The sequence below is a fragment of the Engraulis encrasicolus genome, chromosome 13, assembly GCF_034702125.1.
Source record: "Engraulis encrasicolus isolate BLACKSEA-1 chromosome 13, IST_EnEncr_1.0, whole genome shotgun sequence".
NCBI lineage: Eukaryota > Metazoa > Chordata > Actinopteri > Clupeiformes > Engraulidae > Engraulis > Engraulis encrasicolus.
Genome location: NC_085869.1, coordinates 17,140,916 through 17,163,885, shown reverse-complemented (window position 1 = coordinate 17,163,885; position 22,970 = coordinate 17,140,916). Strand labels below are relative to the sequence as shown.

Below are 22,970 nucleotides of genomic sequence, written 5' to 3'. Positions count from 1 at the left end.
CCTATAATAAGTGTCTTTCCCTGGGGCCCTATCTGCAATTGTTCTGCCACTGTGTGGAGTGTAGAGTATAGCACAGCTAATCAGTCGTGCTCGCTCCACAACCTTGACATGCCTAATCCACTCACACACTTCACAGTGCGGCATGTTCAGACTGCTTTTGCAAACACACACCTGTGTTGATTTACCAGTAAAGGCACATGATGCTATGTGTGATGTGCTATCCTGTGTGTTTCCATGCCTTTTAAAACATTGAACTTCGTGATAGAATATCTGTACTATAAGCCCACTGAGTGCCTGGCTTCCGCACAATTCCACAAGACTCTCAGACGATCAAGGCATTCGCAAGTTGCTATCAATCTGTACCACTCATTCTTACAGTACACAAACCACAGTTGGAAAGCGTTCCTGACTGTCGCTGCGAGGGTGTTGCAAAATTGTTTGGAGGGAGATAACACAACTGTGAAAGAAAGTCTCAAGTGTTTCTTTGATGGCAAGATATAGAGCGCAGTGCGAATATGTACAGTAGGATAACTGCAGCCATGTATATCCCAGCATGCCTGCTCATTCTTCAAGAATCTGTGATTTCAACCGGCTGTGTTCACCGCCCATGTGCTCAGTGATACATACATTTTTAATTCCTTCTATGCCTGAAAAGCTCTCTTTAAGCATGGGCAAAGTATAAAATACCTGACTTGCAGTATATGGATTTGGAAGAGAATGAAACCGACTTTATGGTATGATAATGTTGTTGGAAGGCAGGGTCCATGTCATGAATAAGAATGAGCCGTTGTAAAGGAGAGACCCTGGGCTGACAGGGGAACCATCAAGAGTAATGGTGCTTACAGCTTTCTCCTTCTCCGTGTGTGTGTGTGTGTGTGTGTGTGTGTGTGTGTGTGTGTGTGTGTGTGTGTGTGTGTGTGTGTGTGTGTGTGTGTGTGTGTGTGTGTGTGTGTGTGTGTGTGTGTGTGTGTGTGTGTGTGTGTGTGTGTTTGGTGTGTGTGTGTGAGAGACATAGAGAGAGAGAGAGAGAGAGAGGAAAGCGGTGAGAGAGATAGATAGAGAGAGAGAGAAGGGGTGAGAGAGAGAGAGAGAGAGAGAGAGAGAGAGAGAGAGAGAGAAAGTGAATGAGACAGAGAACAAGAGAGAGAACAAGAAAGAGGTCCACAAAATGATATGAAGCTCAAGGATGGAGTTCGCCCTAGGAGGCCGTGGTGGGTCGATACACCCGTGGCGGCGAAGCGAAGGTTATTGCGGAGAAAGAGTGAACAGTCATAACTCTGTGCTGTATAGTATCAAGTCTGGCTGAATTTACAGCAGCCGATTAACAAAAGAGAGGTCCTCTCCCATGGTCGGCCCCTCCCAATGCACAGCCGCCCGCGCAGTGTTGCCAGATTGGGCGGTTACCAGATTGGCCGTCTGCGGGTAAAAACGGGGAAAAATTGGCCATTTGGCGTTTCTGTCTGCAGTTTTGTGCCCACAGAAATCAATGCAATTTGTTGAAATTTGGCGGAATTTAGCACATTTTGGCAGGGTTTTTTTAGAACCTTTTGGGCGGGATTTGATCAGACACATCTGGCAACACAGGCGCCTGGGTCCACGATGGAGGAGCATGATCCTACAGCTCACCCCTCCGTGATTCCAGTCACACTCCATAAATTTGCTGTCGCTCTGCGGCGAGCTGACACATAGCCTCACCACTTTGTTTCAGGGAGATCAACATGTCGCGGCGGTGGAAGTGAGAGAGAGAGAGGAAGGGAGGAAGGGAAAGAGAGAGAAAGAGAAAGAGAGAGACAGAAGGGATAAAGAGACTGACAGAGAGAGAAAGGGATAGAGAGAACGTAGCAGGAGAGGTATGCTGGAGGGAAACTTTTTTTTTTTTTCATCTGGTGCAACTGGTGAAAAAAAGAGAGAGATGGCCTTCATCGATCTCATCTGGTTGTTCTTAACAAGAAAAGACCATTCATAGTTGCCAGACATTTGAAAAATGATTCAGACATAGCGGTGTGCGTGCATGTATCTGTTTGTCTCTCTCTGTGAATGCATGCTGGCATGTGTGTGTTTGTGTGTGCGTGTGGGAGTGAGTGAACCGAGCGTCTGTCTGTTGTCGAGTCTGGCCACACACATGCGTTTTCTCTTGTGTGAGCTTGTTCGGGTGTTGCGTGTGTAGTATTCCTCCCGTGTGATTCAATTTCAGGAGCTATGCGCCCATTATTATGACGGCTGCTGCAATGTGTATGGCGAGGGCCCTGGGGCGATCCTCGCTGGTAGCACTTCATGCTTCATTAAGCAAAGCAAAGCACCTCCGCCGCCTTTGCTACATTCATCTCCGCATAGTTGATGTCGCTGCTCCAGCCGGCCCCCTTTAGGACGTGCATGTTTTCAGGAGGACAAGACGGGAGATAATTGTGTGCTGCCAAAAGGGAAGTTTGGCTTTGGATGCTTCAGTGTGTCTTCTTTTTAGCAGTACCCCCACCCCACACACACACACACACACACACAATCCGTCCCCTTCCCCTTCCCCTTCCCTTTCCCTTGCCTTTAGAGAAGAAGAGCTTGCGGTGGAGCCCGGCATTCAAGTCTGACTTTCACATCGGCCGCCCGCCCGCGCATAAAGCCTTTCAAGGTTTCCCCCCAGTGCAACAACTGCTGCACTTTATTACAGCGTGAAATGGGGAAAGAAAAGAGCCCAACGGCAGAGCCCTGATTATCCATGCAGAATGTGTCACTTTTTGGGGGGGAAGGAGATAGCGGCGCACAAAGGAAGAGAGAGGGGTGAGGCGCAGATACTTTTTGTTTGGAGGCGGCTCTACTAGCCGGCATTCACTGGGGCGTGTGAGCTTCTGGTAAAGCCGTCAAAAAAGTGAATGTTTTGGGGTTCCGTGCAAGGAACTAATGTGGGCTTTTTCAATACCTCCCGCCTGGTTTACCACTGCTTTCGCACAATAAAATGGTAGTGCTTTTTACTATCTCACCAAGTAGATTCAGACGCTGGAACAAAAACCTTCTCGTGTGGACGATCCGAGAGCAGCCGGCTATCACAAAAAAACACCTGATCCTGACAATCAGCACTTGCATTTGTGAATGAATGCAGTTGTAAACGCGTGTTTTAAAAAGGCATATTTTTGATTGATGCGTGTGCCTTTGTAATTATATAAAGCGCTCTCCTATTTGCTTTGGCAAGACATCTGTTGTCGCCCTTCTCTTCTCCTCCTAAACTGTCAGGGTGTGGGTGGGGTTGTTGGGAAACGCTGACAGATTGTCAGTTATCAGCACACCTGTGCAGCTGGAGATTTAGAAAGCTCACTTACCTGCTTAAGTTGCGACACACCTTACTGCTCTGAAATGCTAAAAGTTTGGCGACCTCTGAGTAGGAAATTGAGTTAAATTTATACATTTTGCCAGTTTTGTGGCTGAAAATGTGCCTTCGCATAGGGTAAAACAAGATGACCGCTAATTGACTTTGACTAACTGACCCATTCCTTTTTTTATTATCTATGGTAATGCCTTCACATCCTGTGTATACGTGGAGTCACTCAGAGAGAGAGAGAGAGAGAGAGAGAGAGAGAGAGAGAGAGAGAGAGAGAGTGGGCCTGATCCTGTGGTTTATGTGTGTTTAGAAATTTGTAGAAGGGATTTAGAGCTTTGGCGTGCACATGTCCACGTTTCCTGAGTTTTCCCCATGGGAAGGGGGGTCAGATGGAGCCTTACGAGTCATTGTTCAGGTATGGCCTCCGAGACACAGTGAAAATCAAATTGAGGGTTGCTGCTGTGTTACTACGTAGGGAAGAGGGGATAAATCACTCTCTTCGTTTCTTTTTCCAAAATATTTTTTTTCTTTTTCGACTTTATTTGATAGGACAGTGTGAGAGGTGGGCAGGAAGCGAATTGGGAGAGAGACAGGGAGGTGTCGGCAAAGGACCCTGGCGGGGAATCGAACCCGGGTCAGCTCAGCCACATGGCAGGCGAATGCCCTACCGGTTGGCCACGTCAGGGCCTGCTCTCTTTTCGTTTCACGCTCTTGCCTTGCTCAGCTCTGCTCGGTAGTTCTTTTTTTGGGGGAGGGCGGAGTGGGGGGAGGGTATCCACATCACCAGGCAGTTTCAGCTTCATCTGCTTGCCATCAAATTTTCCACCAATCTACCGAGATATTGGCTCTCACTCACCTCTGGAGTTCTAGATCAGTGTTACTTCTGCTGCCCAGGGCTGGATTAATGCACAGGCTAGATATGGCTGCAGCCTAGGGGCCTCCGCCTGCCAAGGGGCCCCTGATTGTTCAAAAGTGGGGGAAAAATGCGGAATTGTGACAGGATGAAATATTGAACAAAAACATGCAATGTTGGGTAAAGTTGGTAGACATGTTATCTTTAATTCCTAGTTCGTAATCATGTCACTGTCTGTGTAAATTTGCCATGAAATTTGCCTCTCCAAGGGGGGCCCACAGCAACCTGCAGCCTAGGGGCCCCTGGCTATCTTTAACCCGGCCCTGCTTCTACCCCAAGTTTCATTCCCTCAAGTCTGTTGCTCTGATGTGGCCTCTCTTTGGATCCTGGCTCATCATCATCATTAGCGAGCACTTGCATCGTATTCCAGGAAGCCAGCAAGGCTGCCCTCTGAGCGAGCACATCATCACCTGGGTTTGAGTTGCTGAGACGCTACATAAGCAAAGCGGACAACTCCCTCCCCGTGCTTGTTCCTGCCCAAGTCATGTGTTAACACCTAATGCCCACTTAAAACTCAGTGCCCCGCGCCTGCCCAAGGCCAAGTCATGTGTTAACACGTAGTGCCCACTTAAAACGCAGTGCCCTGTGCCTACTCAAGTCATGTGTTAACACATAATGCCCACTTTTAAACACAGTCCCGGGCCTGCCCCAAGTCATGTGTTAACATGTAATGCCCACTTAAAGCACAGTGCCCCGCGCTGCCCAAGTCGTGTTAACAACACGTAATGCCCACTTAAAGCATAGTGCTTCGCGCCTGCCCAAGTCATGTGGTAACACGTAATGCCATCTTAAACCACAGTGCCCCGCCCCTACTCAAGTCATGTGTTAACACATAATGCCCACTTAAAACACAGTGCCCCACGCCTAGACCAAGTCATGTGTTAACACGTAATGCCCACTTAAAACACTGTGCCCCCGTCTGTCAGCACCACGCCTGCCTGTGAGTGTGCAGCTTAACACTTTGTGCTGCCAGAGCGAGGATGTCCCACTCCACACACTCCCCAGAGACAAGACACGCCAAGCGCTAATTAGCAGACCGCATACTGCTATTAAACACTGGCAGGCAGGCAGGCAGGCAGGACCCTGTGTGTGTGTGTGTGTGTGTGTGTGTGTGTGTGTGTGCGTGTGTGCGTGTGTGTGTGTGTGTGTGTGTGTGTGTGTGTGCGTGTGTGCGTGTGTGTGTGTGTGTGTGTGTGTGTGTGTGTCAGGGAGGCCACTCTGTGTGCAGGACCCTGATTTCAGTCTCACAGGAGCCCGGCCCTCAAGCTCAAGCATGCGCACGTCCGGCCGTACCTCCTCCTCCGCACTCCTCCTCTGCCGTAAAAGCCAAATAAACGTCTTCTGTGGGAATGGCATAATAACGATGGGCCCGTCTAATGAGCAAATTAGAGGCTCGTAAACAACAGCAGAAAGCCGTACATTAGATGAAATCAAATATTTAATAGTTTGGTTTCTTCCTGGCGTCACTCTCTTCGTTTTCAAATTTTTGAATGTAGGTATTTCGTTTAGTGCTACCTAAGCCTGTCTTCAAAATGAGGCACAAAAGCTGAACCTGACATGGAGTGCTTCCCTGGCTGTCAGCAGGCAGTAAGGTGCTGCTCATAACAGGACTGGGGCAAGATGCCGACTCGAAATGAGAAGGGGGGCTGCCTGCCTGCGTTCTCTTTGGCTGCTGGTCTGCTTGGTGTGGTTTGGTTTGGGTCCAGTCGCTGCACAGAAGCAGCCCCGACCACAGTTTTCCCTGTGAGGGAAGGAGCGAGCGTGCGCGTGCACGGACTCCCAAGGTTTCTCTCTCTGAGCTGCCGGCACCAGGAACACATGAGGCGCTCCCCCACTTCAGGGGTGCATTTCTGGAAAGCGTAGTTGTTAGCTAGTTAGCAACTTGGGTAGTTTCCAATGGGAAATTGCCTTGAAAGCCACAACGTAGCTAATGAAGTTAGCAACTATGGTTTTCAGACATGCACCCCAGCCCAAGTTTGATGATGCTCCGTGTTTGCTGTGGTGGAATTGTCAGGATTCTATCAGACACGCATGATCTTTCATGTTTTATTACGTCGGCACACATTGGATTTGATTTTGTTGTGGGTGAGGAGCTGCACTTTACAAACTAAAAGAATATGATCATATTGATACATTTCATCTGCTCTTCTCATGTGCTGCTCATGTTTGACTTGACTGGGTGTCTGGCATTGTTGTTCCATCACGGAGCATTGCGCTTTTATGTGCAACCCACACAAAATAGCCGTCAAACGACTTCCATGTGTGGCGCAAAAACAGGGAATCCCGGGGAACATTGAAGCGGAGTGGGTGTATCATCCATTAGACTGTTCTCCTGGACGTGGTACAGAGAGAGGAGAAGCGGTGTGCTGCTGATGCCAGACACTATCAGGTCCAGACATGAGCAGGATCAAGTGCTGATGCGTTCCCTGAAGGATCCTCTGGTGGCCAGCGCCAGCCAGCCCAAAACGCTATAGACCGCATGCAACTGAATCTCTTCTGCTGAACACTCAGTGCCTCTCTTCCCCCTGTGTACTCAAATGCATCCCTTAAGTTGTCTGGTTAATATTAGAAGACCAAGTGTCCTGTGAAGGTATTTTCGGGGACATGTTTGCCTTGTAGGGAGTGCACTGCTTGATGTGGATAATGTCGTGTGTGAGCGAGGAAGTGGAAAAGGGGGGTAGGGGGATGCACAAAGGTGTTTGGCAGACGATCTGGAGGCAAGCAGGCAGGCAGGCAAGTCAGGATGCTTTGATGTGGTGCTGTCTTTGAAGCGGTGGCTCTCTGTCCTTTTGTCACTGTCTGTTCTCTTTTTTCCCCCGCCTCTTTCTCTCCACTTCTCACTTGTTCCTCTCCTCCTCCACCTCCTCCTCCTTCTCCTCCTCCTCCCCCCTTCACAGTGCCTTGAGCCCTGCAAAGAGTCCTGGGACCTGAAGGAGAACCAGTGCCAGGACTTATGCGAGGTAAGTGTATGTCACATCGCCGCTGTATGTACCGTACGTATGTCTGCCGTGTTTTTGAGCGCTCCCCATAGGCATGCTGGGGAAATTCAATAAGGGAAATTCTGAGGGAGTGAATTGAGTGAGGCTGCACTGAACTGGAAGCTCTCTGTGTTCCCTTAATGGCATGCCGTACCGTACATTACGGAATCAAAGGAGTATACCCACCCACCCATCAAACCCATGAGTCATGCGCTGCAATGTAAACAGGACTTGTTCCTGTAATGGGGGCACCTCTCTGACCTCACAGGCGGCGCTGCTGCAGCAGCAGCATTTTGGCATCTCAAATCAATCTGACATGGTTTTTTCCTTTTCCTTCAAGTAATATTTATTTTCCTCCCCTCCCCTGTTCTTTAATCCTTTCTGTCCTAAAAACAAAAAAAAAACAAAAATCCCCCTTCAGCCACTTTTCCCCAAGAAGCACTACGAGTGTCTGACGAGTTGTGAGTTTCTGAAGTCGGTGGAGTCGGCGAAGCAAGGGGACTGCCCCGCCCCGGAGAGGGCCAGCGGCTTTGCTGCGGCCTGCGTGGAGAGCTGCGAGGAGGACGCCGAGTGCTCCACCGTCAAGAAGTGCTGCTCCAACGGCTGTGGACACACCTGCCAGGTGCCCAAGAACCTCTACAAAGGTATGCACAAACTGACACACACACACACACACACACACACACACACACACACACACACACACACACACACACACACACACACACACACACACACACACACACACACACACACACACGTGCCAGGTGCCCAAGAACCTCTACAAAGGTACGTATGCAACGACTGACACATTCCTGTGTCACACATACGTGTGTGTGGTGTGTGTGTGTGCTTGCCTAAAACACTTACCTGTACTTTACTGTGACATTGTAAGAATGTTCAACCCCTATCATACTCTGTACACTGCCTACTTCTACATACTATACTATATCATAGATGTATCCATCAACACTTGTTGTCTACCTTAACTGACAGAGTGTGTTTTTTCTGCTTTGGTCTATCCCAACTCACAGAATGTCTTTTTGCACAATTACCTTTTCTACATTTATCTCTATTATTTTATTTTATTTTCCCCACCCTGATGACTTTCCTGTGTTTATTTTTGTCTTGAAATGTCCATGTGGGCTTTTGTGTATTTGTGTATTTATGTAAGCTACTGGATACCTGAATTTCCCCCTGGGGATCAATAAAGTTACTCTACTCTACTCTACTCTACTCTACTCTACACGCGCACACACGCGCACACACACACACACACACACACACACACACACACACACACACACACACACACACACACACACACACACACACACACACACACACACACACACACACACACACACACACACACACACACACACACACACACACACACACACACACACACAGGTTTAAAACGACCTGAGAAAGACACACTGTATAATCCAGGATGATATGCTTCTGACACGACATTTTACATTACAGAGATACACTACTATAAATACACTACACTACAAACACATTCGTATTACACTTTGCAAGCTATTATACACATTTGTGTAATCATAATGAAACATGTGTGAATGAGTGAAGCATCTACCCCAGGGAATCAGTGATGAATAATTTGGGCTGAGCGTTACGACCGTGGCAAACAGAAACAATGCTATGTCTTCATTTATTGATTGCGTGGCAGTTCAGCTTACACTACAGTACTAGACAAATGGAGACAATGAACTATGGGGCTGGAGTCGACGAGCCTTTTAGGCCATGAACCACAAGAGGATTATAGAGGTGTTTCGCAGCAAAGCTTTGGAAAGGGAATCATTTGGTTTAAACTCTTTGGAGAGATGGTAAAGCTGAAGTGGAGCTTCTTGCTTGTGTATATAATCTAAGCACAGTGTAGCCCCAGGCCAAAACAAGGGCTGTAAAAGGAACAGAGCTGTAACTGAAAAGAATAGAAAGAGAATGCTGCTGCTGCTGCTGCTGCTTTGAAAACCTTTTGGTGACAACCTTGCGCCCATGCTGATGAGGAAGTGTGTGTGTGTGTGTGTGTGTGTGTGTGTGTGTGTGTGTGTGTGTGTGTGTGTGTGTGTGTGTGTGTGTGTGTGTGTGTGTGTGTGTGTGTGTGTGTGTGTGTGTGTGTGTGTGTGTGTGTGTGCGTGCACGTGTGTCTGTGCGTGTGTACGTGTGTGTGCGTGTCCGCGTGTGCGTGTGTATGTGTGTTTCAAATATGTTTCCAATAGATGTATTTTTGCAGTCTGTCCTTGATAGGATTCGTTTCCCTGGGTCATTGCAATTACATGTCCTGCAGTCAGTTGTGAATGAAGCCTTATTCCTTATGACAGGAAATATCAGGACCCTCTGGGGAATGGAAGAATAACAATGACAATATGAGTGATTTATGTTCCTAATATTCGACCCTATAATATGTTTCTCTCATCATCATACCCGCCCAGGCCAGGTATAGACTTTAATTTGTTCCTTGATTGAATCGCCACTTCCACAGTCCACAGTGAGCAAACATCTAATTATTTGGCCGGCGTTCTGAAGCTGTAATTGTTTCTACGTGTGCAACAGCCTCCCAAAAAAAGGGGAGCATGGGGAGGGAGGATGATCCATAATGCTGGAAACAATTACTCCATCGTGAGTGGGGTGCAATTGAGCGTTGCACAGGGTTGAGATGGTTCTCAGATGTTTGCGTGCCGTGCAGGTGAAGGTCCTCCTGAGAGAGCATGTCCCTGACAGAGAGAGAGAGAGAGAGAGGAGGGGAGGACGGACGACTGGCTCAAAAGAATCTGCCCTCTTTGTACGGAGGATATCTTTGAACACGGAGACAGATCACCCCATGCTGAGGTTTTGTTCGACAATGCGTTGGGGGGTCTTCCTCTGTTACATTTGCAGGCCCTGAACTGGAGCAGCCCTATACACCCCAGTGGTTCCCAAGCTTTTTCTGTGGGGACCCCCCTTTGGACCTTAGAATGTTTTTTTTGTTTTTCCGCTAATATTGCTAGAAATCCACAGGCAGCTAACAGCTAACATGATTCCATAATTATGTTAGTAACAGTATTAATGTGTATGGTAACCATACACATTAATACTGTTACTAACAAAATTATGGAATCATGTTAGCTGTTAGCTGCCCATAATGCTGGAAAAGAAGAAAATAATTTTGTTAGTAACAGTATTAATGTGTATGGTAACCATACACATTAATACTGTTACTAACAAAATTATGGAATCATGTTAGCTGTTAGCTGCCTGTGGATTTCATGTTTTTTATGTAATGTCGCTTTTGTCCGCGACCCCCCTCAGTATCTGCGCAGTCTCCCCGCCCCCCAGTTTGGGAACCACTGCGTACACAGTGTTGTTCCTTCTCCCCGTTTTCTGAGCAGCCCTATACCTCCCATTTCTTCACCTATTTAGAGCCTGAGCCTCAGTTTACATTCATTAATAGAGATTGTGTAGGATATTTTCTTTTCATCTTGTTCTTTTCTGCCTTTTTTCTTCTTTTCTGCAGTGCTCAGATTATTTGCAGAGGATTTGGTTCTAATTACGGAACCTCATAATTGCAGAAATTAATGCAGAAATGATGCTGCGATAGCCAGAGAGCCTTTCCACATTCCCAGCCTCTCCTTCTGTGCTGTAGGCAGTTCTGGATTAAGGTGGCCTGGGTCCCCTAGGTTGCTCTAGGTTGCTGTGCCCCCCCCCACCCCCCCCCCCCGAAATTAAATTTCTGGCAAATTTAGCAACAAATGTGTGTGTCAAAATTACTTCCTAGGAATTAAAGATGTCTAAAAGGTGTCTACCAACGCTACTCAAATGACAGATGTTTAGATTCCATATTGCATCATGTCATAATTCTACAATGTTTCCCTATTCACCAATCAGGGCCCCCCTGGCAGGTGGGGGGCCCTAGGCTGCAGCCATATCTAGCCTGTGCATTAATCTGGCCCTGGCTGTAGGCTTGCGGACTCGTCCTCATTAAGCCAACATAGTTTTCGAGCTTCAGTGAGGCTCGCAGCTGATGAAGAGCACATTAGAGCGGTTTTCGTTTGTGGCATGCATTTTGTCTCAAAGGGTTTTAGTAAGCGTGCTGCAAGGAGATTGGCTCCTGTAAGTTGTAAGTTGCCAGATGCAAAAAAAAAAAACCTCTTCAAGGAGAGACGGAATGTTTTGGGGCACAGAGGAATGTGAAGCTCCAGATTCTGTCCTGCTCCATACGTTGTACTCTCTGTGGCTTTTGTTTTTAAAAGAAAGAAGGAACAAAATAGTTTGGAAGTTGTGGAAATATGTGGATGTGAAATATTTCAGGGCGACAGTTGAATGCAATGTGGATCCAACAGTTGATTTTCAGAAGTTGGTTCAAGTTTTGTAGGTCACATTTAGATATTCAAAGAGAGATTGCTGGAAAAATTGCACCAAAGTTGCGCCACCGTGAAGTCGATGTGACTGGCACACCATTCTTGCGTTGATTGGTTTGAGTATTTGACTTCATATGTGGTTAAAGAAGCCTGTAATCTACAAGTGGTACCGCTGAAACTCGATCGCAATGAATAGACATTTTTCCCCCCGATGGAGGTGATGTTAGTGAGTGAGGTAACGTGAGCTGCATCTCAAGTGGTGGGGGCTGCTGCTGCACTCTCTCTTCAGCGTGTGGACTGGAACATGGATGGATGGGTGGATGGATGGCGCGGCTATGATTCTTGGAAGAGGTGCAGCATGGGAAGGGAGATGGCCAAGTTTGGGGGCCATGATTATGATTGGCAGACCGTGTTAGCATGTGGGTGACTGCTGGAGCGCTGCAGAGCATGGGCACGTAACTCTGCGGCGTGTCTCCTCAAAGATGGAAGTTTAGGNGGGGGGGGGGGGGGTGAAGGGGGGGGGGCTGGCTGTCAGCCGTGGGAGGAGGAAGAGGAATGCTGCGGTATTGTTATTGCGTTACACATTGTGCCGGGAGGTGTGACACGCGGCTCGGGCTGTGAAAACCACAACACAATGACAGGCAGCTGTTCGCCCCGACAGGCCCAGGCCCTGGCCCTGCGAAGACGGACAGAGGGGAACGGCCCATATGGGCCAGTCCAAGGCCTCTGTCCTCCTCCGTCTTTATTTAAATAAAACATCCACCCCTGTAGAATAGCTCTTTGTTGTCGAAGTTCACTCCCTGATAGAGCTACAATGACGTTTTCCGTGTCTTAACTCAGTGGTTCCCAACCTATGGGTCGGGACCCACCCTATGGGTCTCCAAAGATCCACAGAGGGTCGCGAAGCCTTCTTGATTTTAAGGGGTTTCATTTTATAACCATATATAGCCCATATTTGAATAAATGACAAAGCATTTATTTAACTAATATGTAAAAACATTAATTCTATATTTGACCAAACACGAATTGAGAAATAAAATAACTAAAATGAGTTTTCGCAGGAAACAGAGGGTATCATGTGATTCCGTGACTCAAGCAAGCGCTCGCACGGTTGGGTCACCAAAGCTTACAATGGTAAAAACATGGGTCCCTGAAGGAAAAGGTTGGGAACCACTGCCTTAACTTATGGAATACATTAAGTGGGAAGTTCTCTTAGGACTGGAGCGGCACACAACGATCACCTCACGGACCATTCAGTCCATCTTAACTGACTTATGGACGGTGTTTATCCACTTCCTCCCACAGCAAACAGTAGAGGAGCTTTTTTTTGTAGCGTTAAATATCAAGCGCTCCATTATTCCATCAAAACCTTCGTGATTTATTGGCGTGGAATTCGGCATTCCTTTGCACTTAAAGAGCTTCCTTCCCCTATTTCCATTTCATTAAACTTGCGGGCCGCTGCTCAATCAGTGGCGCGGCATATCTTTCTAGTAATAAATTGAGTGGAGAGAGTTAATCTGTCATGCTGGGATGGGTTTGTATTAAATCCCTATGCTTAATATATCTATAATTTATAGCACGCGGACACATTTATAAGCGTTTTGTGCAGGCTGAATGAATGCGGAGGGGGGGGGGAGACACAATGAGGCGAATGGAGTGTGTGTTTGTGCTCCCTCCCTCCCTCCAACAAAGAGGAGCTCTCAAGCCCACAATACCCCAGATAGCACTTCTCTCTCTAATCCAGATGTACTCATATCCCAACAGCGCACACACAGAGCATTTGTCAAAACATGTGTTTCTTCCCCGAGGTGGAGAAGGCACTCAAGCTCCATGGCAGTGATTAGAGTGGGTGGTGTTTTACGGGATTATTTGCCCTCAGTCTAGAAAAACACAACAGAAACGTCTACAGGTTTAGAGGGATTTTTTTTTTTTTTGGTGCAACACGCTACCCTACTAGGACCTTACCTGTGTGTGTGTGTGTGTGTGTGTGTGTGTGTGTGTGTGTGTGTGTGTGTGTGTGTGTGTGTGTGTGTATTTAAGATGTCAGACACTTTAATTTCCCTCGGGATTAATACAAGTGTTCTTACTCTACTCTACTCTAACCAACCTCTAAATGTGCAGAATGTTGATGTTCTCTGTCTCTCTGTCTCTCTGTCTCTCTCTCTCTCTGTCTCTCTGTCTCTCTCTCTCGCTCTCTCTCTCAGGAGCGCCCCTCAAGCCCAGGAAAGAGTTGGTGTTTCTGGAGCTCCCCGCTGGTCAACTGGAGATCCGCTGGTCTTCCAAATTTAACATCTCTGTGGAGCCTGTCCTCTACGTGGTCCAGAGGCGCTGGAACTACGGGATTCACCCCAGTGAAGATGACGCTACGGAATGGGAGACTGTTGCACAGGTAAATTATTGATTTATTGATAATATTGTGAATATTATTGATTTTGACACATACAGCATTTCCTCTGAACTCTTTTTTTAAACTTTCTTTGTGAAAAGAGATCAAAAAGGATGGCATCTGCGTCTTAACTTGGAAACGTGTGTTGCTTGGTGCGACTGCTCACCAAAAGTAGCAATACTAAGACAGTCAAAAAAGACGAGGCGTACACATGGCTTAAAGGGGTATACCACTATTTTGGGGCTTAATACAGTTAAAATGGCTCCCTCTTTTAACTTGTCTTAAAACAAGACAACAGCTTACATGAAAAATAAGACACTTTACCACCTTTATAAACCCTGGCGAATGATTTTAACTGTATTAAGCCCCAAAATAGTGGTATACCCCTTTAAAGTTAAAAATGTGTATTGTAGCCGAAAAATGACAAAAGCAGTCATTGGACAAAGCTGGAGCTACAGACGTTTCGGACCTAGTCATTGATAATGCAAATCTGTCATTTTGATGTGTTTTTAATGATTTTTTAAATGATCATTTTACATTCCCGGCATGCATGCAATGTCTTTACTGAACTGACAGGTGTAGACTGTGCACAGTTTGGCGGAAACAAACAGTTGAGATTCAGCAGTAAACAATGTGACCTCTGACCCCATCCAGCCATGACCTTTGACCTCCTGGCTAACTTTGCCCCTCTCTCTCCATCTGTCCTCCAGACTACAGAGGAGCGCGTGCAGTTGGCGGACATCAGGGCCAGCAGATGGTACCAGTTCCGAGTGGCCGCCGTCAACGTCCACGGGACCCGCGGCTTCACCGCCCCCAGCAAACACTTCCGCTCCTCCAGAGGTCTGTGTTGCGTTGCCAGATTGGGCGGTTTGGGCTGCTTACGATTAAAATTTTTGGCCATAGAAATCAATAGAATTGGGCAGGATTTAATGCTTCCAGGAGAGTTTTGAGATCATTTTTGGGCTGGAAATCATGAAATCATGAAAACCTCATCTGGCAACCCTGGGTCTGTGTTGTGTTGTGTCGCCCGTCCGCCTGCCTGGGTGGCCTTGCTTTGATTGTCAGTTCCTGTCGCACTGGCCCTGACACCTAATCCTCCTCTGCTCTAGTGTTAAGATCCCCGGAACAGGTGGAACCTTTGCGAAGGGGATTTTTACAGCGAGCCTCTGCCCCTGCAGAGCCCAAGTTTAGCATGGGTGTTGAGTGCACCCCAAACGCATAGTTGCAATGTGTGTCAACTGTTGATGTTCACATGTCCATAGGTGGTAAATCAGTTTGTAGTGCACCAATGTTAGCGCTAGGAGTGACAGGGCAGGGCCTGAGTTTTTCTCTGTCCTCAGTCAGTCCGTCAAAACACACTTGTATGCTATTTACAGAATTCACGCTTGAGTCTGCAGCAATATATATGCTACTGCTCCAGAGCTGCATGTGGAATGGTACACAGCAATAAGCAGGGGACGGTAACACTTTCTATGAAGCCCATATCTATAGCGCATTATGAGCGTATTTATAACAACTTATAATGTGCATCATAATTAGTCATAGTGCAGTTATAATGTATTATAAGCCCCTTCACTGCCCGTAGTTTATAACCACTCACGAGCACTCAAAACACCCTAAGATGATAGATTTATAGTTATTCATGACTGATGATATACTCCATCATGAAGCGTTAGGAGGAGTGTAGTCATAATGCACTATAATTATGATGCGCATTATAAGTTGTTACAAATGTGCTCATAATGCGCTTTAGATATGGGCTTCATAGAAAGTGTTACACAGGGGACTAATTCACCATGATAACTCAAGCGCTGCAGCGTTTTGAACATTCCCGTTCTCATATTGTAGCGACTCTTGCTTTATCTGCCTGCTTGATTATTGGGGGTGGGCCGGGTGTTTCCCTCTTTACTGGCATATAAAGTGTAATGTGTTTGAATTAGTATGGGGTTTTGCAGCTCTCGGATACATGTAAGGGTAGCCTGCGTGCCAAGGGGAGTGAGGTAAGAGAGTCTGCTTCAGATCTGGGCTCAGATTAGTAGCATGCTGATGGCAGGAGAGGGCCGAAGGGAAGGCAGATTTAGCACACAGCTCTAAACACCAAGTGACACTGAGGAGATTTTTTAGAAGAAGTCCATGTGTTTTTGAAAATGTTTCTGGCACTAATACTTTTTTTTGTGCCGTCAGGAAGAAAGCGTGAGGAAATGCATGGTCTATCCATGAAGTTCAACGTGCACCATAGAATGGAATTAAATTTCATGAAAATGAATGTATTTCACTGTCATTTTAGTATGGTCAAATTAACGATTGGCATTTTATTTCGTTTTAAACACTTTTTAAAATCGGCATTACACTAGTCTGTGCTTTGGCCTATTTAGTGTTGTTTTCTGTTAAACGCAAAAGACATGAGACATCCATTAGCCTAAGGCAGTGTTGAAACAGTTAATGTGTTTGCTTTCTGTAGTGTAGTGACTCACCCATATGTCTGCTATGGAACTGTGAGCAGTTAGAACACTTGTTGACGTCTCCCTGTTGCACACACCCACACTGGGAGCCACTGAGTTTGTGTAGTCACTACTAGTGCAGACTCTAGTGCAGTGGTTCCCAAACTGGGGGTCGCGGAGGTAATGAAGGTGGTTCGCGGACAAAAGGGACATTGTATAAAAATGGGAAATCCGCAGCTAGTTAGTAACAGTACACAGACACACTTGTATAGTTAATAGATATTGGCCTATTTGTTGTCCTGTGGATTTTTAGTAGTATCAGCAGGCAAACTGTTAATGGAAAATCTAGCAATATTCATGGACAAAAAAAGTGTCCATTACTATGCTAAGACGTACAAATATTCTGTGCAAAAGTCCAAAAGGGGGTCCCCGCTGAAAAAGTTTGAGAACCACTGGTCCGATGACTTTCTGTCGGTGCGACATGATTGGCTCTTTATGCCTACAGCTGGTTCTCTAGCACTTACTCCGCCGAGGACGTATATACGTTTCTTTAATGGTTCAGGGTGGGGTGGGGGTGGGGAGGGTCAGCCAAGTTGATTGATTTGTGTTTGGTGCTCTTTGACGTGATGAGGTTGACAGAATAGATGATCGTGTCAAGGTGTTGTTTTTTATGTAATCCACTCAAAGTGCATCATCTGACTCCAATTTCTCACTTGCATAATTTGCAGGAGCAATTTGCTGCGACATTGGTTGCTTATTTATCTTGTGCGGATAGCGCTGGCCAAGCTATCCATGGCGCGATGCATCCAATTGCTTTCCAGCAGCGGCAGCAGCCCCAACCAAATGTGTTTCAGGTGGGAGCAGGCACGCTAAGAGAGAGAGAGAGAGTTTGCCCGACTCCAAGTTCATGTCATTTTCTCATTAAAACCCAATCCCCTGCGGTCTGCGATTTGGCCCCTCGATGGCTGGCTCTGCTCCTCTGACATCATTGGTCAGACACACGCTAGTCGTGGCAGCCGGCAGCAATTCACGGCTCAGTCCGTCTGTCAGAGAACCTGTCCAAATATGAGTCCTAACAGCCTGTTTATGCAGTCCATGTGCTACGCCAGTCAGGTAGACTAATGCTAAGAGGCAAGAGCAAGCAGAAAGCTCCAGTTAATATATGTGAGCTAGAGTTGTTCATAATCGCCATGCGATCACTGCAGCCATTCACAGATATGTTACATCAGACATCCCCAAGGAAGAAGTGCATTATACTATCATTATTTAAGTTTCTAGACTGACTCAGGATCATGACCTAACTTACAGAATACACATTTTGTTACACTGACAAGAGTGCGGCCAACAGCCTTACCGCCCATCAGACAAGTTAAAACGGTGATGACACCTAAAGAGTTTACAGATTAGATCAGTAAATGAGCTAAGTGGAAAGCTCGCCCCTTTTTCAAGGGATAGAAGAAAATTCAGTCTGAGAGAGGAAAGTAAGAAGAGAGAAAGGGAGAAAGGAAAAAGTTGGAGTGTGATCGAGTCAAAGGTTGCAATAAATCACGGTTCTTGGAGTTTTTTTCCAAGATTGGACCTCCTTAGCCGCTGAAAGCTCCTCTCACACTGCGGTGATGTTTTTCCTACAGACCCCTCCGCTCCACCCAGCCCGGCCAGCCTGAAGGTCACCAACACCACAATAGGCGCTGACGGCCTGGTGACGGCTTGTCTCAACTGGACACTTCCCGAGGAGCCAGACATCCCCGTGCACCACTTCAAAGTCTACTGGAGCTGGACCGTTCCTGGCAAGTCCATGGTGCCGTCCAAGAAGAAGAGGAGAAAGACCACCAGCGGGGTAATCCTTCCTCTCTTCCCCTCTTCTTCTCTTCTTCTCCCCCTCTTCCTTCCTCTCTTCTTCTCTTCTTCCCCCTCTTTCGCTTAAGCAGGGCCGGATTAACGCACAGGTTAGATATGGCTGCAGCTTAGGGGCCCCCACCTGCTAGGGGGGGGGGCCCAGTTGGCTAAAGGGGGCCCCACCAGCAGGGTAATCCTTCCTTCTTCCCCTTCCCAGGGCCACCGCTAGGACATAAGCAGAATATGCAGAGCGCTTAGGGCCTCACTCAACCACTTTGCCCCCCAAAATTGGGGCCTCCGTCCTAAATTGAGATTGACAAAAACAAACAAATGCGAAAATGAAAATGTCATGGAAAAATATGAAACTACATTAACATTTTTCATGAAAAAATTTGTATCCCATTACCCAATTCAAGATTAGTAATTGAAGAGTTCAGATGCAAAACCCCCTAAGTGCCTTTTCAGAAAATATTCTTAATTCATTTTTTATTTAATACAAAGCGATCAAAATTACATTTTTTTTATTTTATTTATGTAATATAACTATTTATATGTATTATCAAGTACATGAATGTAAACCAAACCAACAACAGGGTTCTCTAAAAATATAGAAGTGCAGGTCTTCAGAAATGGAGTTAGGGGGTAATTATTATTATTCAATTATGAGGGGGGGCTCCTGACCAGTTATGCTTAGGGCCTCCAAAACCTTAGCAGCAGTCCTGCTTCTTCTTCCTCTCTTCTCTTCTTCCCCCTCTCTCGCTTATGTGTGTGTCGGTGGATGGTTAACACCCCAGCGTCTGGGCGGGACATCTTTCAGCACTAACATGTCAGGCTCGAGTCCTCAAACCACAACGGCTGTAAATAAGAGCCAGTCCCCTCCACAATGGAAATGATACACATTACACACATAGCAAATGGCAAATCACTGGGAGGATTGTGTAAACTGTTTAAGACCATTGTTTATGCATAAACACAAGGCCCCGTTATTGTTTTTTTTTACTGCCGTCTTCAACAAATTAAAGCCCTTTCACATGGATGGTTAATCTTTTTGGGGGAGTAGATCATAACATTTATGCCTCATTCCCATTAAGGTATGCAGAGAAGGGGGCATGAACATGTGTACTTTGGATGGACCACAACACCACCCTCCCAACCCAACCCAACTCAACTTTCGTTTAATTTGTTTGAGGAATATCTAAGGCAGGGATGGGCAACTGGAGGCTCGGGGGCCACATGCGGCCCGCCTCCTCACTTAGTGCGGCCCGTAGATAAACACAATTTAATTTTGTGCCAGCATTACAGTAAACCAAGTATTTTGCTCTTTCTTTAAAACTAAACATTTTGTCTTGTTGCTTGTCAAGGATGTCATGTTAAAATGCCATGGTGTAATAAACATTCTGGTATAAGCGTACAAAAAAAGCTCATTCATCATCTTGTAGCTTCTTGCATAGTTGAAATGCGTGGCGGTGGTCATGTGCCCCTCTGATGGCTGCGATGGAAAATGTTGGCCCTCTTTATCAAGAAAGTTGCCCAAGAAAGTTGCATCTGAGGCAACCAAAATTACAACTCGCTTACTGTTTTTTCCCCGAGATCTGTGCTCATCAGCCTTTTAGCTCTGATACTGTTCTTCTACAAATGTGTTATGCGAAATAGGTCATCTCACATTCCAGCTGAAATTAGGGTTTGTAACGAGCATCAGATGTGTCCCGGTGGCCTGCGGGGCAAGGCAACATTAAGACCCCCATGTGACACCACGTACACCGCTGCTTTTCACTTCACCACCTCCGTGCCGGTAGGACAACCTGCTGATGCCGGAATGCCAAAACAAGCACCGTCAGTAATGAAAGACAATCAAACGCACGCTGTTTAAGGAATGCTGAAACCAAAACATTAGGTAGCTAGGCACTCGGGGGGTGATAACACTGCCTTTCCCACACAGTTCTGAAGAAGCGGTCCTCAGAGTGGTAATTCTCACCATGTCAGCCTGACACACACACACATACACACCCACCCTGCATATGCTTCCAATAATCGGGCTTCCCAAAGGCCCCGGTTCTGGTTCCAGAGTCAATTGGGTTTGGGTGACACTGACTAGCTGCCACAGTTTGGCTCCATGATCAATGCTCTCTCTCTGTCTCTGTCTCTGTCTCTGTCTCTGTCTCTCTCTCTCTCTCTCTCTCTCTCTCTCTCTCTCTCTCTCTCTCTCTCTCTCTCTCTCTCTCTCTCTCTCTCTCTCTCTCTATCTCTCTCTCTCTCTCATCTTAGGCTAAAACCTCGGTGGAGCTGGAGGGTCTTCTTGCCAACAGCAGCTATACGGTGGAGCTTCAGGCGGTGACGTACTGGGGACAGGTGCGGCTGAAGAGCCCCAAAGCCTCTCTTCACTTCAGCACGGCCCTCTACAATGACTCAAGTAAGCTCTGCCAGTGCCAACCAGCTAATTTTGTCAGTGGTGGTTGGGCTTTTAAATTCCAGCATGTGAAACGGCAGTGATGTGCCATGTTATGAACTCCCTATGCTTATGGTTCTGACAGTGATCTCAAGTACTCTACCATACCCAAACGCTGTCTTAACAAACCCGTGTAAGAACTGTAGCTGTTGTTTATTGCTTTTTTGCAGATGAATTTCAATGTTTATTTTTTTAGCACCAGACTCCTAGTATATGTGTGTATTTGCAATTATTGAAAATGACTGTTCAGAGGTCCTATCACCTTTGTGTAAATTCTTGCCATTCAAATACAAGTGTTTTGAGAACATTTTTCAACCTATATAAAATGCATTTTGCAATGGAATGCCCAATACAAAAATGACAATTTCCCCAACATTCTACAAAATGGAGATTTTGCAAACATACTTCATATTCTACCCATCTTCCTTAGCAGAGTCCCAGTCCAAAGCGAAGAAAGAGGACGCAATGGTTGTCAGCTCGCTGCCAGGCAAACGACCAGCGAGCAGCGCTCTGGAGGTGGGAACTCCCTTCTACCAGGACGGCCAGCTACAAGTTCGCATTTACTGGAAGAAGAGAGGAGGTACGGAAGATTGACATCTTTGTCCCCTTAGTTCTCATGCCAGCACGAGTCAGTTTAATGGCTTTATGGAGTAGTGTGATACAGTACAGGGTGCCTGCTGCTCACATGAATTGAATAGCAGAGAGAGGGAAACAATGGTTGGTTGTGGCAAGTTAATTAGAAGTGTAAATGTCGCTCTTGCCAAAACAGGGTTTACATGTGTGCAATCCAGTAATAAGCACTTATTGCATGGACACGGCATTTGGAGTTTATTGAAAGCACAGTTTTTTAATAGATTGTGCTCTCCAAAGCTGTTCCTTGCCCTAGTGTTGAAACAGTCTATTTTGTTTTACAAGACTTGTCGATATGCCCGAGCAACACCAGAAGGCAACCAAAAAAAGGGTTAAACAGCGATATTTCCTGCATAGCACCATACACATACCCCGTCCCACTTATTAGTCGCGGAGTGGAAACACTGAAACCTTGAAAGGCACGCTCCAAGGGTAGCTTGTCAGGTCTCATTCAGTGGTCTATGTTACGTTACTAATATATGTCATCACCCAAGCCAAGCTCCACATAACGCAGTCAAGAATGCACCGGCCACGGGGAGCCTGTGATGGAGTTTTCGTGATGGAGTGGCCTTCTACGGAATCCTAATGAGGGAAATTCTTCCTCGTCTGGAACCGTTAGCCGAGTCGGGGGCTACACTTAGCGCAGAGTGCTTCTGACTCGGCACGGGCACGTTTTCAGCCCCGAAAGAGTTTATGTACGTACAGTACGCTCCGTGGCCCCCGGTCTGTTTCCCCCGGTGTGGGTGCTGCTCCTACTGCTGATGGTGCTGCTGGAAAGCGGTGGACGACCAGAGGCGATTCTAGGGTAATGCGGGGGCCCCAAGCAAAAATGAAAGGGAATTAACATTTGAAACAAAATCGCCACTACCGTAGCAAAGTGTGAGCTGTTATTGACTATAAAGGGGCTTGGGGGCCCCAAGCGGCTGCCTGCCTAGCCTGGTGACAAGATGTGCTCAAGACCAGTGTGATGCGAACAGGCAGGCAGGCAGGCAGGCAGGGGAGGCAGACAGTCAGGGCTGGGCTTCTATGGAGGGAGGCTGGGGTTAGTAGACAGCTGTGCTGTGCTAGCCAGCTAATCCCTCCACGAATGGTATCGAGTTTCTCATCAGAGCCTGAGGCCCAGGGCCCGAGGAGCAGGTTCATTTAGTGCTGATTACAGCACTCAGTCATCCCTGAGGCACAGACTCCGCTCCTCTGCTCTCTCTCTCTCTCTCTCTCTCTCTCTCTCTCTCTCTCTCTCTCTCTCTCTCTCTCTGTCTGTCTCTCTCTCTCTCTCTGTCTGTCTGTCTCTCTATCACTCACATACACACGCAGACACACACACACACACACACACACACACACACACACACACACACACACACACACACACACACACACGAACATGCCATTTCTTCTTTTTCTCGCTGTATGTTTTTCTACCTCCTTGTCTCACTCTATCTATCCCCCCACCCTTCTCTCTCTCTCTCTCTCTCTCCCTCTCTCTCTCTCTCTCTCTCTCTCTCTCTCTCTCTCTGTCTCTCTCTCTCTCTCTCTCTCTCTCTCTCTCTCTCTCTATCACTCACATGCACACACACACACACACACACACACACACACACACACACACACACACACACACACACACACACACACACACACACACACACACACACACGAACATGCCATT

At 46.9% G+C, this 22,970-nt stretch overlaps 1 protein-coding gene across 3 annotated transcripts in view; it reads left to right on the top strand.

Annotated features, from left to right (window-relative positions):
* LOC134460757 (anosmin-1) overlaps positions 1 to 22,970 on the top strand; it is a 50,397-nt gene that overhangs the window by 18,006 nt on the left and 9,421 nt on the right. For 2 of the 3 annotated variants that reach the window (XM_063213292.1, XM_063213290.1), the window contains exons 3-9: positions 7,118 to 7,180; positions 7,620 to 7,842; positions 13,767 to 13,951; positions 14,659 to 14,788; positions 18,021 to 18,226; positions 20,491 to 20,635; positions 21,102 to 21,251. In XM_063213292.1, the coding sequence (XP_063069362.1) occupies positions 7,118 to 7,180; positions 7,620 to 7,842; positions 13,767 to 13,951; positions 14,659 to 14,788; positions 18,021 to 18,226; positions 20,491 to 20,635; positions 21,102 to 21,251 (1,102 nt within the window). The remainder of the gene's footprint in view (positions 1 to 7,117; positions 7,181 to 7,619; positions 7,843 to 13,766; positions 13,952 to 14,658; positions 14,789 to 18,020; positions 18,227 to 20,490; positions 20,636 to 21,101; positions 21,252 to 22,970) is intronic. The other variant, XM_063213291.1, reaches the window with a different exon arrangement.